Here is a 15,595-nt window from a genome sequence, read left to right as displayed (position 1 = left end):
CCTCTATGCCACAATCATCCTTTGCAATAATGCGGTTCGCGAATTTTGTTTCTGCACATTTTATACAATTTCGTATGTATTGTTTTATACTAAGCTTTACCCCTTTCCAGTAAAACAATGACCGACAAAACGACCAACATTTCCTCACTCCGAAATGTCCCTTGGAATGAATTAACTCAACGATTTTTGTTGTAAGTTCCTGAGGGATAACTAACAGCCACTGATTAGTTTTACGATTTTTGATATAAAGGAGATCCTGATGAACCAAAATATGATTAGATTTAGAAACGGTATCCAAAGAGGACCGAAGTTTAACACAAAGGGGGTCGGTACGTTGTTTTTCCTTAATTTCGTTAAAGTCTAGAGCTGAAGAATCCTGTACCGTAAGAAAATTTACATACCGGAGCTCTTGTTCTTTAGTTACCTCAGGAGGATTTCGGCTAAGTATATCAGCAATTTGATTGGACCGGCCGGATAAATGTTCGAAATTTAAATCAAAACGTTGCAATTTCAATAAAATTCGGGTGGTACGAGGATCCAAGTTCTTCATTGTAAACGCATGCGTAACGGCAGCGTTATCACAATGAATATATGTAGTTCGATCCAAAACATATTGAGAAAAATGTTCGCAGAGGAACAGTACGCCTAAGAGTTCAAGTTGAAAGATTGATAAAGATAATTAATGTGGTCGAACACGACGACTAGCATAAGCTATCACCACAGGGTCTGCTTCCGGAGAAGGGTATTGGCACAAATAGCCTGCTAAATTCTCTGCACAAGCATCCGAATAAATATGATAAGGAAGAGAAAAATCCGGTTGGCCTAAAGCTGGAGGTTGACTAATGATTTCTCTTAATTTGAAGAAAAGTTCTAGCAATTCGGGTGTCATCTGAAATTTCTTATCCTTTTTAAGAAGGTCGAAAAATGGAGCTGTTAGTCCTGCGAAGTTAGCTATGAACTTACGTCTCCAACCAATTAAACCTAAAAATTGCCTGACCTGTTTCTTGGATTTTGGAATAGGAAAACATCTTATGGGTTCGTTGTGACGCGGGTCTGTCTTAACTTCCCGACCACTTATCACATGTCCTAAGAAGTGGATCTCTTTCTGCAGAAAACTACACTTCTTGAAATTCAAAGAAAAATTAGCCGACCTAAAAATTTCAAAAACACGTTCCAAATGTTCAAAATGTTGATCTAAAGTGATGCTAGAGACGAGAACGTCATCTAGATAGACCGTTACGTACGATTTCGTAAAATTTTGAAAAAAACTATACATTACATTTTGAAAAATAGATGGAGCACTTTTAATTCCCATCGGAAGAACAGTCATTACATATTGTCTGCCTAAGTAAACAAAGCTGGTACAGTTATACGAAGAAGGATGAAGTCCTATTCCGTAATAGCCTGACGAGCAATCAAAATTACTGAAATAGCATGCTTTGGCAACACGATTGAGGATGTCCCCAATCGGCTCCACTTGTATTTTAGATGAAATTACCTTTTTATTGAGATATCGCGTATCAAGGACTGGGCGTACACCACCAGAAGCTTTTTTCACACAATGGATCGGGTTGCGGTAAGGAGAAGGTTGTTCTTTGGCGATCCCTAACTTAATCCATTTTTGAAGTTCTTCTTCGAAAGCTGCCTGCATAGACTGCGGGATAGGATAATACGGACCGACAATAGGCACCTCATCCGTCAATTCGATCCTGCACAGGGGTGTTCTAACTCTTCGTGGATACTCAGAAAAGAGATCTCTATTTTTAATAAGTAAATCTTGTAAGCGTTGTTTCGAAGGAGTCTAGATCGTCTCGAGAGGAAATATAAGTTCGAATTTCATCTTCACTGAGATTAGATTCAAATTCCGTCACCGAACTAGTTTTATTCTCCAACCTAACCGAATCTGTCAATGAACCCACTTTAGACTGATCTATACTATTAGAAGTTTCGCTTACTATCGCAACTATCTTTTCTACTGACTTGAAAAGGACTAGTTTCGATTTCAACCATCGAAATAGAAACCGAAAGTATGTTCGGGTTTGTGGTTTTAATAACAATATCCTTCCCGGAATTATCCTTCAATCTAACTTCTCTTCTACATCTATCAATCACTCCTTGGAACTTGTCCAAGAAGGAACAACCCAAAATTAAATCAGTCCTTAAATATTTTATGACAAAGATTGGCACATCAAAAATCCGGTTCTGAATGTTTAAATTAAAAGTTTGAACACCCTGCACAGAAAATTTCTCCTTGCCGGCAAAGGCGCCCAAAGTCAATCCTGAATATGGTCTTAACTTAGCAGATGGGAATTTCTGTTTAAGTTTTCTCCATATCTCCCAGTCCATCAGGTTCAGATCTGAGCCACTATCTATTGTACAATTTAACGTTACACCCCCAATATTACCACTTACTACCGGAGACGATGAAAAATAATGTTCACTAATTGGTTCTGATATTTCGTCTTCTACTACAAAATTTACATTGAAGCAAACTGATTGTTGATAAACATCAAAAGTCTGAGAAATTTCATTAGGTTCCAACGATATTAAAGTTTTAGGAATAGTTTCTAACGTCTGATCAATTATAATGGGGTCTTCATCCTTACCGCAGCCAGCTTCCCCCATTTCCAAAAGTGACTGCCTTTCTAGTTTTCCGGAGCCGGAGCCCGTCTGTCTGGGGTCGTACTATTTCCGTTTATGTTTCCCGAGTTATTGGTAAAAATTGTGTTATCACTATTTCTCTCATTACTTTGACCGGAAGTGTTTTCTGATGACTCATGCCTATAGTTCGAATTTCCATTTCGACTACCACGCCACCTTCGTCGTAAGTTACGATTCCTTCCTCGGTACGATCCAAAGCCTTGATTGTTTTGCGCGTTTTGACCATTCCGATTATTTCTATTATCATTACCGTATCCTAAATTATCTCGGTTAGTACGTTGACTGTCGAAGTAGCTAAGAAAATCAGTTTGACTCCCACTTTCTACTTGTTGAATTTTATTTTTGACGACTTTAGCCTGTTTGGCAGAGAACCGTCTCGCAGGAGGTCTTAAATCACTCGCGTGCGCGTTTGCGTGACCCGACAGTGCTGCAATCTTAGCCATCAATTCATCGATGTCTGAACACGGGCTTACCATGAACAACCGCGAATCCTCAGCCGGCAAGCAACCCAATAAAATATCTATCAATTCGGACTGGTCTGGCACTTCAGTTATATTGAAATAAACCTCAACTATATACCAAGCAAACTCAAGGAGTGTAGAAAATTTCGACCTAACGAATCTTAAAGCTTGCAAAGCTTTCTTATGGATCCTTTCCATACTAGCAGAACAATACTGTTTCTTAAAAAGTTTTACAAAATCTTCATAACTTTTAATATCGCGTGTCACTGATTGTAGCCACGCTTCGGCCCCCCTCATCAAACACTTCGATACTATTAAAAGTTTTTCGGCATCAGACAATCTATACATATCCAAACATCGTTGTAAATTTCGCAAGAAAGATCGGCCTGCACCTGCTGTCACCTCGCCACTAAAAACCGAAAAATCTTTAAGGTCTTTAGGTTTGATAATAGACGATGAGAAACTAGGAGAATTTTGGAAACCACTATTAGGTGAAAAGAAAAATGGGTTAGAAATTACTGGATGAACATCAGGTTTTTGGCCTTGCCATTGCCATTGAGATTCCAAATTCGGGGTGGTTGTCATAAAAGAAGATCCGAAACAATTTCCTAAGTTAGTACCCTCAAAAATCTTGTTTTGCCAATCACCTGCCATATAATGATAATTATCATTACCACTCGACAGAGGAGGAGTCGACAGGTTGTATACAAAAGGATTGTTAGTTGGGATATTCCTATTCCGGTTACTTGTTTGAGCAAGCCCGGTTTCAAAGTTCACGTGCGCTCTTTTTCTAGGAATTTCGTGATCTACAGACTTGTCACTTTTACTATCCTCATGCAAAGCTAATTCTAACTTTTCTAATTGCTGTTTCAATGCTGTTACTTCATTTCCTATTTCGCCTTGATACTTCTCTAATCTTTCATTTGTTTTGGAATTCTGTGATTTCAGCTCGCCCACTGCGCCCTCAACTCCATCCTGCTTACTTTTAACTTCTTGTAAAACAATATTCTGCGCTTCTATCCTCTCAGGTAATTGTTGCAAACGCGTATCCTGAGATTCGAGCCTACTCAAGGTTCCCTTCATATTATGCTCAAGTGTTTGAATTCGTAATTCATTACTCTCGACCTTCGTGCTAACTATCCCAACATTATCCATTAATTTCTGGCTTGCTACTTGTAATTCCTCATGAGCTTGTATTTTTACTTGCTCCAACTTAGAGGATAATTGCTGCACGTTTATAGCAGTTCGTTCAATTTTAGACTGCACCTCAGTAATTTGAGTCCCAAATTTCTCGAACCCTTCGTCGATTTTCTGGTTAACTTTACTCGCCTCCTTTTTACTACTAACTACCTCGTAACTAATTTCGTCTATCTTCTTGAACAGCTTTTCCATCATTAACATAAGACCGTCTTCTCGCGAGACAGACGACACAGTACAATTGTCTCGTAAGACAGGTGACGAGGTCGCGATGGGTGCATTGTCAGAAATACCGTTATCAAGCGTAAACTCCTTGTTTCCCTTTTCGGGATCCTCGTCATTGCCATTGTTAGGCTGAGGTAGCTTAGCTGCTTCGCACCCTGCACATACCCAACGGTAGGAATCAGCGCTTACTAAAGCAAACATGCTAGAGGTATTCTTCATACCTACACAATCAAAATGAAACCAGCGAAGGCAACTCTCGCACATCACGGCTTTCACTTTCTCTACTCCTTCATTACTGACTACTTGATGCGCATTATCACAACATGCATATTCTTTTTGCTGAGAACCCGAACAAACGCTATCCCCATCGGAGCCACTTCCACGAGACGCCATTTTACAATCGCTTTACAAACACAGTTAGCATAAAACAAAACAAAAAGACATTGAAACTTTCACTTCAAGAACACTATATACTTATATAAACACTCATAAGATATTTCCAGTCAAGCCTCCAGTCCCAGCACCGAAAAACAAAACTCACCCACCATCTCTCCACTTCACTTCCACTTCATATGCTTAATATTTGAATTATCCATTAATATTATTACACGCTACTTCTCGAGCAGTACTCAGACAAGAGAATCATCCTAAGGCTGGGTCGCCACTTTTTAATGTAACGATTTATTTCGCTTTCTTCCTTTCCTCAGAATTTGGCCTAGGTTGACTATTCTCCTGGGTACTGAAGGTACTCCAGGCTATCCAACCGTAACTTAAATTCTATTTGCACAACGAGAAAAAAAACTTAAGTTAAAATATAAAAGAGAAATAAAATAGCATCTGCAATAATGAAGAAAGGAAGATTTAAACGAAAGAAAGAAAAAAAAATAAATAAAATTAAACTATACTTCGAATCAGGATCTTTTCTCCTGTTGAGACCACTGCGAGAAGCACTGTAACTGTTGATAATATCCATAAAGTTTAATTCCTTCCTTCTGAAGACCACTTGCCAATATTGTTAATCCAGCTTATAACTAAGGGATATTCAGATCTCATAACACAATGACGACTACTTCGGACAGTACAAACTAAATTTATTGTTAGAACAGAAAGAAAAAAAATAAAACTACAATGACAGAGCTCTCCTTCCTGCACGGAGAGGAAAAAGATTGAAATACATTGCAAGTGGAAAAAGAAAAAAAAAAGTATAATTAGGTTTGAAAATTTAGTCCCAAATTATGTTCTTAATTCCAAATTTTGTCTTCACCAAACCTGCCTTTACAACCATATCTACGCGAACAGAACATTTATTTTAATGCACCTCTTAAGTTTCCAAATGAAATTTAGTTCAGGTTATAGTTAGTTTCATACAATATAAACTCTGTTTCGTCAATCCGATTCTTAGTGCAAGTACATTTTTGCATTTTGGAGATTTAGAATTACATAGTACAAAATTACAAGTTCTGTTTATATCGGTTGACCAAAAAAAAAAAAAAATTGTTATGTTGCCTGAATTCAATTTCGTCACAATTTAGTATTAAATTTTACAATTGTTTTTAAACACTATTACATCATTCGAAAGGAAGGGGGGTAACATTTCTTTCGCCTGCTGACATACATTAGGAATGCAAAAAAAACTATTACAAAGGTTTACGGCATACTTGTTAAATCGGTTCACAAACTGAATACAATTTTCACCCAACAGCTTTCCTAATGGCTGAACACCCTATGAAAGTGGCAGCGGTGGAGATAGAGAATGGCCGGGCCTACATAAACACACTGAAGAAATAAAATATCATCTGCCTTCGAGCGGGCAACCTGTCTATCTCAGGCGCAACACGTCTCTAAATACACACTTTCTTCATATACTTAACTATTTCTTTGCCCATGGCTCATTAAATCGCAACTTCTCCAGTGTCACTTTTGTGTAGCACAAATTTTTAACTACTGATCGTATCTGCCAAATATTTCTTTAAGTTACAGGGTGAGCGGACAAGCTTCAGGTAATTCCATTATCACAAGCATTTATGTTAACAACATGCCAGCAGGATAGAGAGAGAAAGCAGTGAACGTTCTAAACATCACCCCCGGTGTATCATTCCATACTTAAAGTTTACTAGAAGGGTCCTATTAACCACAAACAACAGAGCCAATTTCAGATTTTGGTACACAATAGTTAACGATACTAAAACTAACCTAACTGCTATAACTAACAAACAAAGAAATAAATTCACACAAAACGGAAGAGATTTGAGCGAAGATTTGATATGGAGAGGTGCTAAGCTAAGCGTAGATTTTTGATATTTGAAGTTCCAACCGAGACAAGTGGAAGTGGAAGTGAAGGGAGAGGAAGGACGAATTCTATCACCCAGGCGACTGGGGACCCATGCTTGACCGGAAAGATTTACTTTAAACAATCATGTTTCTAGATTCCATTACTCTAAAGAAACTCATATAATGTTATTTTTATCATTGTAGAAACAATTTACAAAAAGCAGGCGTATATATATTAATTTATCTTTGCTCCCCCCTTTTTATCTGATATATAAAAAAAATATAAATTTTCGAAAACCGATAATTTTAGTTCCTAGTTTATAGTTTTGATGGAATTTATGATAATTTATAGAATTTAGTCACCAATTGATCCGGATTGAAACAAAAATTTAACCAACCATAGCAACCATCTTCTCAAAAAAACTTCCTACGCCTGGAACCTTCCTAGTCACATGGTCTTCTAAATTTCAAAGCCTGCTTCTCAAAATATCGAAAGTAGCTGCATCCCAATTTCAAACAAGAGACTATTGTTACCTGAGAGGTCTTGAAGTGCTTTTCAGTCCTGGATATGACCGTTCCTCCGGACAGCAAACGCCATTATAGCCGGTACTCGTGCATATGGATACGGAAGGAAAGTTCTGTTATTTTACCTTACGTTTTTTTTAATCTGTTTATAGTAGTTAGTCGGCCTTCGTTTCTCACCCTTCGTCCACTCCTGAAATTCACTAACTACAGATCACATTATTACGTGGTTCGTAGGTGTTTAGTTGAAATTTATTTCATCTCAGTTGCCTGAGATGTTAGCACTACTCCATAGTCACGCGGAAAAAGGACGCTATCCCCTCCCGGCGAAGATAGCTTCACTTCGCCCCCCTTAATTTCCAATTGGTAGATTTAATACCGGGAGATTTTTTTAAATTTTAACATGCTTATCCACCTATTAAATGTGGTAAAATAATTACGATTAAAATAAAAATATCTAAATTATAACTACTTGAATGAGTCTAGTTTCAATTTCTTACCAAACAAATTAATTGATATTTTCTTGTTTTAATTTCGACTTTTCTCACTTTGTGGCAGCACATTCACGCACAGCGAGGACTATAAACGAACACTTGATGTGGCTTTGGATCGAACTCGAAGGGCGCCATTTTGGGTCCTCAGATCCCAACGATCTCATACTAATATAAACAATTATACATGAGCGGAAAAGGGACCGTCTCGAAGTTTTATTTTTTAAAGTTACATTCCTTATTTTGGAAAGCAAAATATTGATGATAATGTTTTTAGTTTTGCGATTCCTCTGACGTGTCTCCTTTCTTCACCACGCAAGAATCGAGATTTAGGATCAAAAATAGTTGAAACAGGAAAATAGGGAAAGCGCACACTGACAAGAAGGCTTGTTACAAAATACAACTAAAAAGATATAGATAGATAAGATTGTCTCATTTCTGACAGCAGCCAGTCTTGCCTCCCGCAACCTTTTGTTCTTCCGACCATATGATCAGGTTGTCAACGAACATAACTTCGAAGATATGCACTCCCCGCATTTTTAGATAAATGATCTTATCTCATTTCGTAACTTGTTTCCCTCCCCTACCAACTTTTTGAAGATCACTGAGGAGCAATGGTGTGAATGGATCAGATATCTGCACCTCCACGAACAGGAAAAGAAATCCTGTTTATATGCTTTCCAACGCTGTCATATTTATTTGTAAAAAGTAATATTAATGAACTATAAGAGCTAGATTAAAAATAAAGTGAACAAGTAGTATTGGGGTAGGCTAACATCTGGAGAAATTTTGAATTGCGTAAGACAAATAGTTTTCATAATATTTTGGAAAGAAGTTCACCATGTTATTATATAGATATTGATGATCTCAGCTGAAAACGTTAGACACGGCCTTAAATTCCATTAAAAAAGTCAATTCTATAGTGTGGCTGAGTACTGGTTAAAGTAATGGCTGACCTTTGGTTTTCATAGGCTGACTACTGGTTATTTTAGGGTTTCTGGTATTTTCTTTTATCTGTGTAATTATTTATAAAAGATTTCCTGTGTGAGCTACACAAACGTAAAATTTAAACACTACTCTTTGTAATGGAATACGCAGTAAACGTTATTAGTAAAAAAAAAAATGATTTTTTATACTTTAATGAAGTTGAAAATCTCCTTAAATGGCCGACTACTGGCACATTTACCCAATTGTTTATTTTTTTCTTTTTAATATCCTTCATGAATATCGATTAACTCAGTCAGAAATCTGAATATCCTGTGGCCGAGTCAAATCTTTAGGGTTTTCCAGTTGCCTATATCAGTGGTTCTCAACTGATGTGCCGAGACACCGGTGTGTCACGCAGTCCCCAAGGTGTGTCCCGAAATTTTAGTTTTAAAAATCATGAAGAGTAGTTAAAATCGAGACAGACTACCAGTTAACACCTCCAGCGGAAGCAATAATGCTCAGTGCTACATAGAGTCATTATAAAAGATACTATTATAATAGATATTATTACTATTTATAATTTTAAAAAAATATCAAACAAGTGTGTCGCGATGTCCTGGACGTTCAATAAAGTGTGTCATCAGTCAAAAAATGTTGAGAAACACTGGCCTACACAGAATGGACCATTTATCTTGATACGCTCTTGTAACTCTTAAATTAATGGACAGAAATCTTACAACCACACAAGTTATGTAGTGCTGCAAACTGAGAACACTACACTATTACAAACATCGAGAAACATCCAAAATCTGGAGGGTTCTATGAAAATAATAATGCAAGTAACATAGACGGGGTAATATACATCATAAGTCGAATGTTATGGTCATCATATAAATAGAAACAAAATCACAAAGAACTGAAAATTTTGCTTTCAAAGGAAGTCATTTCGGAAAAAAAAAAAAGTGTTCGGGTAAGTGTCATATACATATCATATGCTGTCTACAGTAATTTGATATCTCAAGGGCCAGCGGTGGGTCAGTGGTAAAATAGGATGGATAAAAAAGACTTTCTCTCGAAATTTGAAAACGGGTAGTGCGCAAAAGTTGCTACACGTGGCAGAGGCTTGGCACACAAAAATTGGGATTTTTCGGATCACCCCTTGTCCTGCCGCATACGCCTTGAAAATTTAAGATTTTAAAATGAAATGAAATGAAATCTTTGAGTTTTACGTCCCACGGTTATGCCGGTTAGGCTAAAGGAGACGGTGATTATGAGAAATGAATGAAATGGTGGAATGAAGAAAGTGGGAGGAAACGGGAGAACCCCGAGAAAACCCACGCACACGGTGTTTGTCCACCACAAAGTTCACTTGGCGGGGGCTGGGATCGAACCCAGGACCCCAAGCACCAGAGGTGAACGCTCTACCACTGAGCCACCGCGGCCCCCAAATTTAAGATTTTAGTAAAGCTCCAACCCGCTTAACTCTACAGTAACATCGTCTGTGACGGCTTGTAGCAGTCTATAATAGAAGGCAAGAAATGTTCAGAGCATAAACTTAGTCTCATTCAAGGATGTTATAAAATAGAGGATCTGCCCATACGTATCTTCATCCTAGGAACTCACTGAAGCCGAAAAACAACTTAGCATCGTCTGAGCTGGTACGTCTGATTGGCTACTCTCGTTTCCGCCATGTTTGTTGGCTCGAAATATTGCGATCTTAGTGGCGCGGAGCGGGCAGAGTAGGTGTGGCGGAACTGTGACGTATGGCTTCACGATTTTGCTGTATGGGCAGATCCTCTATTTTTTAATATCCTTGATATCATTGACATTAGGAAGTTTTTAGAATACCTTAAATGTGCAGCTCTCTGTTTTGCGTTCGGGACCAACTCAAAACCTAGAGCTCCCGACGAGGCCGTGGCTGCACTGCGTGCTCCACACACCTACCCACGTAACTAGATATGTCTCTGTCTATCAATATAGCTTTTAGTTGTAATTTTCAGAGAGATAAATGCTTCTTCGATGCAAATTTGGGCATTCGTTTTCTCGGTTCTAATATCGCTTTAATTATCGTCTCTCTTTTTTTGAAACCATAGGCTTTGAATGGTACTTCTGTCACAAAATTTATAGTTCGCTCGACGACTTGCGTATGGCAAAGAAACATCACTGCAGATTCGTCTACGATCGCGCAGGTTTTGAATGTTGTCCTCTATACACCTAATAACATCCTGGTAATAGGAGGCTCTGTTACATCGGTCGCAAATCGGTCAATCATTTCGTGGTAGTAGGCCGTTTCAAATCTTAGCCGGGGAACAACAAATTCACGAATCTTCTTCGGCCTTTTTGCATCTTTGCAGTTTCCTTGATCCGTTTTCAAACTACTGCTCTTATTTCACTGCTAGGGTCAGAAATCATCGCTAGAAGCAAATTTTCGGGATGCACAGAGAATCCATTTGTTTGAATGACAATGTGGACTATTTTTCTTGTATCCATGGGTAAAATCTTTGAGGAGCAGACAATATTTCATAGATGCCTGACTCCTTCTGTGCATGAAGGCTGTTGAATTCCAAACCATACCGGTGGGTAGACACGAATGACATATTCTGCCAGAAGTTTAAGATAATTGCTTGGGTTGACAGTGCTGACGTAAAGTCGTAGTATTTTACAAGCAAATGTGACTGAGCCACAGGATCTGGTTTCTTACTATCTAGATCTGAGGGGCATATTCCTAGTGACACAGTATGGCAGATTTCGAATAGATACTTCTGATCAGTACAGAGACTGGATGATTTTTGCATCTCCATTACCCATACTACTGTAATTGGGTGAAACTTCACAGTTTTTCTCTTTTTGCAGTCTAACTGGACACCTATGAGTCCTGAGGTGTTTGGCCCTGTTGTTACACCAACCAGGATATTCATAAGACGTTTTAACGGTAATTCGTTTGTATACAACAGGCAAACAAAGTACTGAACTTCATTATTTAAAATTTCTTTTTCGAGACACAACACCATTCATTCCTCCATTTACTGGTGTTCCGTAGCACCCAAAAGCCACCAACTGAGACATATCAACTTCATTATTTTCTAAAAACTTCATTAGTGGTTTGGCTATTTCACTTCCTTGTCCTGACTCAGAGCTAATGTCCTAAATAACGTGATCCCGGTTCCTCAGAAATGATTACATGCTCTTCATATTTTTCATCTCTCGTCTTCTGATACAATCTTTTTCAAATATTGTATTTAATATATATGCTCTTCCGTCCGTCAAAATATATGCTCTTTATCTTTCGTCCTTTAAGATCGTCTTCTTCTTGCAGAGATTTGCGTAATTTCTTTTCTCTCTCTCTCTCTCTCTAATAACTTTATATTTGTCTATAACAAGCGTTCTACTGTCTCCAGTTCCGTACCCAATTGTCTTTTAAACAGACGAAGCGATTAATGCTACTTCACGTATTGAAGTTCCAGTTCGATAAACAGCGGAAGTGGTGCAAGGGAGAGATATTAGAGTCTGGTGTTAACCTTTATTTGAAGATTCGGGCTCAAAATATGAAGCAGATGTACTGTCAGTTTCGGCCCTTTCACGGGACGAATCTTCAGATGATACAGCTTCCCTTACTCATGTCAGGATTCCTGAAGGGCCAGCCTCGTGAAGATCCGTTGCACTTATTTTCAATTTAGCTTCCCTGTTCTCTTCTTGCTTGGTTTCTTGCGAGCAAGGCACTAATTTTATATTCTACTTGGCCGATTATCATTTGTCTCACACAACAATTGCTTGTTTCTTCAAAGGCAATAGAATCATGTCTATAGGAATACGTTTTTACTAACTCACTATTTATACATTTAGAGTATTCTAAAAACAGTTCCTAATGTCAATGAGACTAAGTTTATGCTCTGAACATTTCTTGCCTTCTATTAAAGACTGTCACAATCCGTCACAGACAATGTTACTGTGGAGTTAAGCGGGTTACCGTTTTGCCAAAGTCTTAAATTTTCATGGCGGATGCGGCAGGGTAAGGGGTGATCCGAAAAATCCCAATTTTTTTGTGCAAACTCTCTGCCACGGGTAGCAACTTTTGCGCACTACCCATTTTCATTTTTTTTTTTTTTTAATTTTTTTCGACCCACCCTAGTGGTAGAACGTTCACCTCCTTGGTTCAATCTCAGCTCTGCCAAGTGAGCTTTGTAGCGGACAAACACTGAGTGCGTTGGTTTTCTCGGGATTCTCCCGTTTCTGGTAATGCCATATCCAATTAAGTATAGTTCCAATAAGCATTATCATAATGCTATAGTAAATTTATATCTCAAGGACCGCAGTGGCTCAGTGGTAAAGCGTTCACCTCTGGTGCACGAGATCCTTGGTTCGATCCCAGCTCGGCCAAGTGAACTCTGTGGTGGACAAATACAGTGTGCGTTAGTTTTCTCGGGATTCTCCCGTTTCTACCACTTTCTTCATTCCACCATTTTATTCATTTCTCATCATCAACATGCCCTTTAGTCTATCCAGCATAATCGTGGGCCGTAAAACTTAAAGGTTTCATTTTATTTTTCATTCTTGATATGATATCTCAAACCATTTGGAGATATCAAAAAAGATGTTAAAATTTGATATACTGCTTAAAATGCCGTATATGTAGGAAGTTTTTGAAACTATTTTTAATTTAGTTTGCTTCTATAACTTTACAACAATACTTTTGAGTAGATGTAATTACAATAAGTTTTTGGAATTACATAATTTAAGCTGTATTGCGAACTAACAGTTTTTTTTCATATCTCCAGAACAGTTTGAAAATTCAAACTGCTGTGAAAGGCATTGCAATTTTCACACCTACTGAAAACCATCTATGTAATTAGATGATGTACTAATCTAAGCAGTTTTTTGAAATAATGGTTTTTGAAAAAATAATCAGATTTTCAATCCCTTGTAACTTCGTTCGTATGAATTCGAAATCCGTCATATCATGTTCGTAGCATTCAACACCAAAGCACTTTAGATGTGCATTACCCCGCCTATCTTACTTGCGTCATTACTGCTGTAGAGGCCCTGTAAATTTGGGTGTTTGTGATACTGTAGCACCCTTAGTTTGCAACCCTGAATAATAAATTAATATTATAAGTTTTCGTTGAACACGTAGATTTGAAATATGTAATAACATGGCGCAATGGCATTTGAAAAAACTTTATGTTGGTTTGGCAAAACTGTTTACCTTGTGGTATGACAGAGTATGTCAAACAATGTCCTCTTGTTGATATTTGCATGGTACAAAATTTCAGCTTCTTTTGGTCCATTAGTTTGAAAGTTAGAAGGACGTGCCAAGATAAATTGTCTTCCCTCCACCTCCCTAAATTTCTGGAAACACATGGGTGTACAAATGTTTTTAAAAGGTGTACAAAATTGAACAAAATGTGTACAAAATTATGAACATGTTTAATATGCGATTTGCCGATTCCGCACTCCAAATTGATGGATCTTTATTAAACGTTTAATATAGTGTTTATATATTTAATTCGATTATATACGTCACGCATTTCTTTATTTTTGAAGATTTTGCATAAATATTGTTCTCACCATGAGAAGCCCAGCATTTCAGCCAAAGGGTATTTATATAATTGTTCCCGTTCTATTACACATTCTTGTTTCATTGTTTGGAAAGAACTAAAATACACTTAATTGTTGTTTATTTCTAGCAGTGTTACAATCTCTGTAATAAAGTTAATCAAACGTTGGCAGTTGTTGTTCAAACCTGAATAAACGTAGATCAAACAACTGTTATAAGAAAACATCGAATCGGAGGTGTAAGGGGAGGGGCTGGCGCCCCATTTTTTAACCCTTCTTTTCTCTGTTAGTAAAATTCGTCGAACTTTGAAAATTGCTGATCATACCTGATCAATCGATGATCAAACGACTGACATAAGAAAAGATCGAATCGGAGGTGAAGGGGGGCTGGCCCCCCATTTTGTAACCTTTATATCTCTGTTAGTATAGTTGGCAAAACGTTGAAAATTGTTGATCAAACCTGATCAAACGATTGGCGTCGAAATATTTCGAATCGGAGGTGAAGGGGAGCTGGCCCCCCATTTTGTAACCCTTATGTCTCTGTTAGTATAGTTAGCAAAACGTTGAAAATTGTTGATCAAACCTGATTAAACGATTGACGTCGAAAAATTTCGAATCGGAGGTGAAGGGGGGCTAGCGTGAAGTTAGCCCCCTACTAAAAATAGCTTATATTTATGTTAGTAACGCTGATCAAACGTTAAAAATTGTTGATCATACCTGATCAAACGATTTACATTAAGATAATTTAAAATTTAGCTCGAGGGGGGCTAACTGCACACCGGTCCAATAATGCCGGTCCAAAAGAAACTAAGTCTACCTGATGTATAACAGTAAGAAATGATACCAAATGCAATGCGCTGCGCTGATCAGTACGGGACTGTATATCTAGTTTTGGGCACTCTGTATATATATATATATATATATATATATATATATATATATATTATATATATATATATATATATGGTGTTAATAAACTATAGTAGAATAAAGGCGCTTGGGCTAATTTGACCTTTGACCGTTAGGCCTGGCCTGGGAAAGTTCCCTGGGGCCTAAACCGGTCTTAACTAGTATGTTAGGAAGCATTCATACTCTTGGACACCTACTGGTTGTAGAAACAAAATGAAAGATGTTTTCTCTTCTTCTTCTTGTCTTGTATTGGGTAGTTATTTTGGATCCCACTACCCCCTTCGCCCCAGGCGAAGAGTGTAAGTGTCCATGGGAACAGACTATACGAAATGTGTTCTTTGATCGAATTGATCTTAGTTGCTAATATTGCATTTCATG

General features: G+C 37.8%; 2 protein-coding genes across 6 annotated transcripts in view; both read right to left on the bottom strand.

Moving 5' to 3' along the window:
* The window catches only part of LOC145686102 (endoribonuclease Dicer-like), a 323,942-nt gene that overhangs the window by 289,845 nt on the left and 18,502 nt on the right, over positions 1 to 15,595 (bottom strand). The window lies entirely within an intron of this gene.
* Positions 887 to 7,829, bottom strand: LOC145686101 (uncharacterized). Its single transcript, XM_081759044.1, has one exon. The coding sequence runs from the start codon at positions 4,935 to 4,937 to the stop codon at positions 2,646 to 2,648; it is 2,292 nt and encodes a 763-aa protein (XP_081615170.1). The 5' UTR covers positions 4,938 to 7,829; the 3' UTR covers positions 887 to 2,645.

Source organism: Thermobia domestica, chromosome 5 (genome assembly GCF_964235325.1).
Source record: "Thermobia domestica chromosome 5, izTheDome1.hap1.1, whole genome shotgun sequence".
Taxonomy (NCBI): domain Eukaryota; kingdom Metazoa; phylum Arthropoda; class Insecta; order Zygentoma; family Lepismatidae; genus Thermobia; species Thermobia domestica.
The sequence above is the reverse complement of the archived record's forward strand: the minus strand, read 5'-3'. Positions and strand labels throughout refer to the sequence as shown.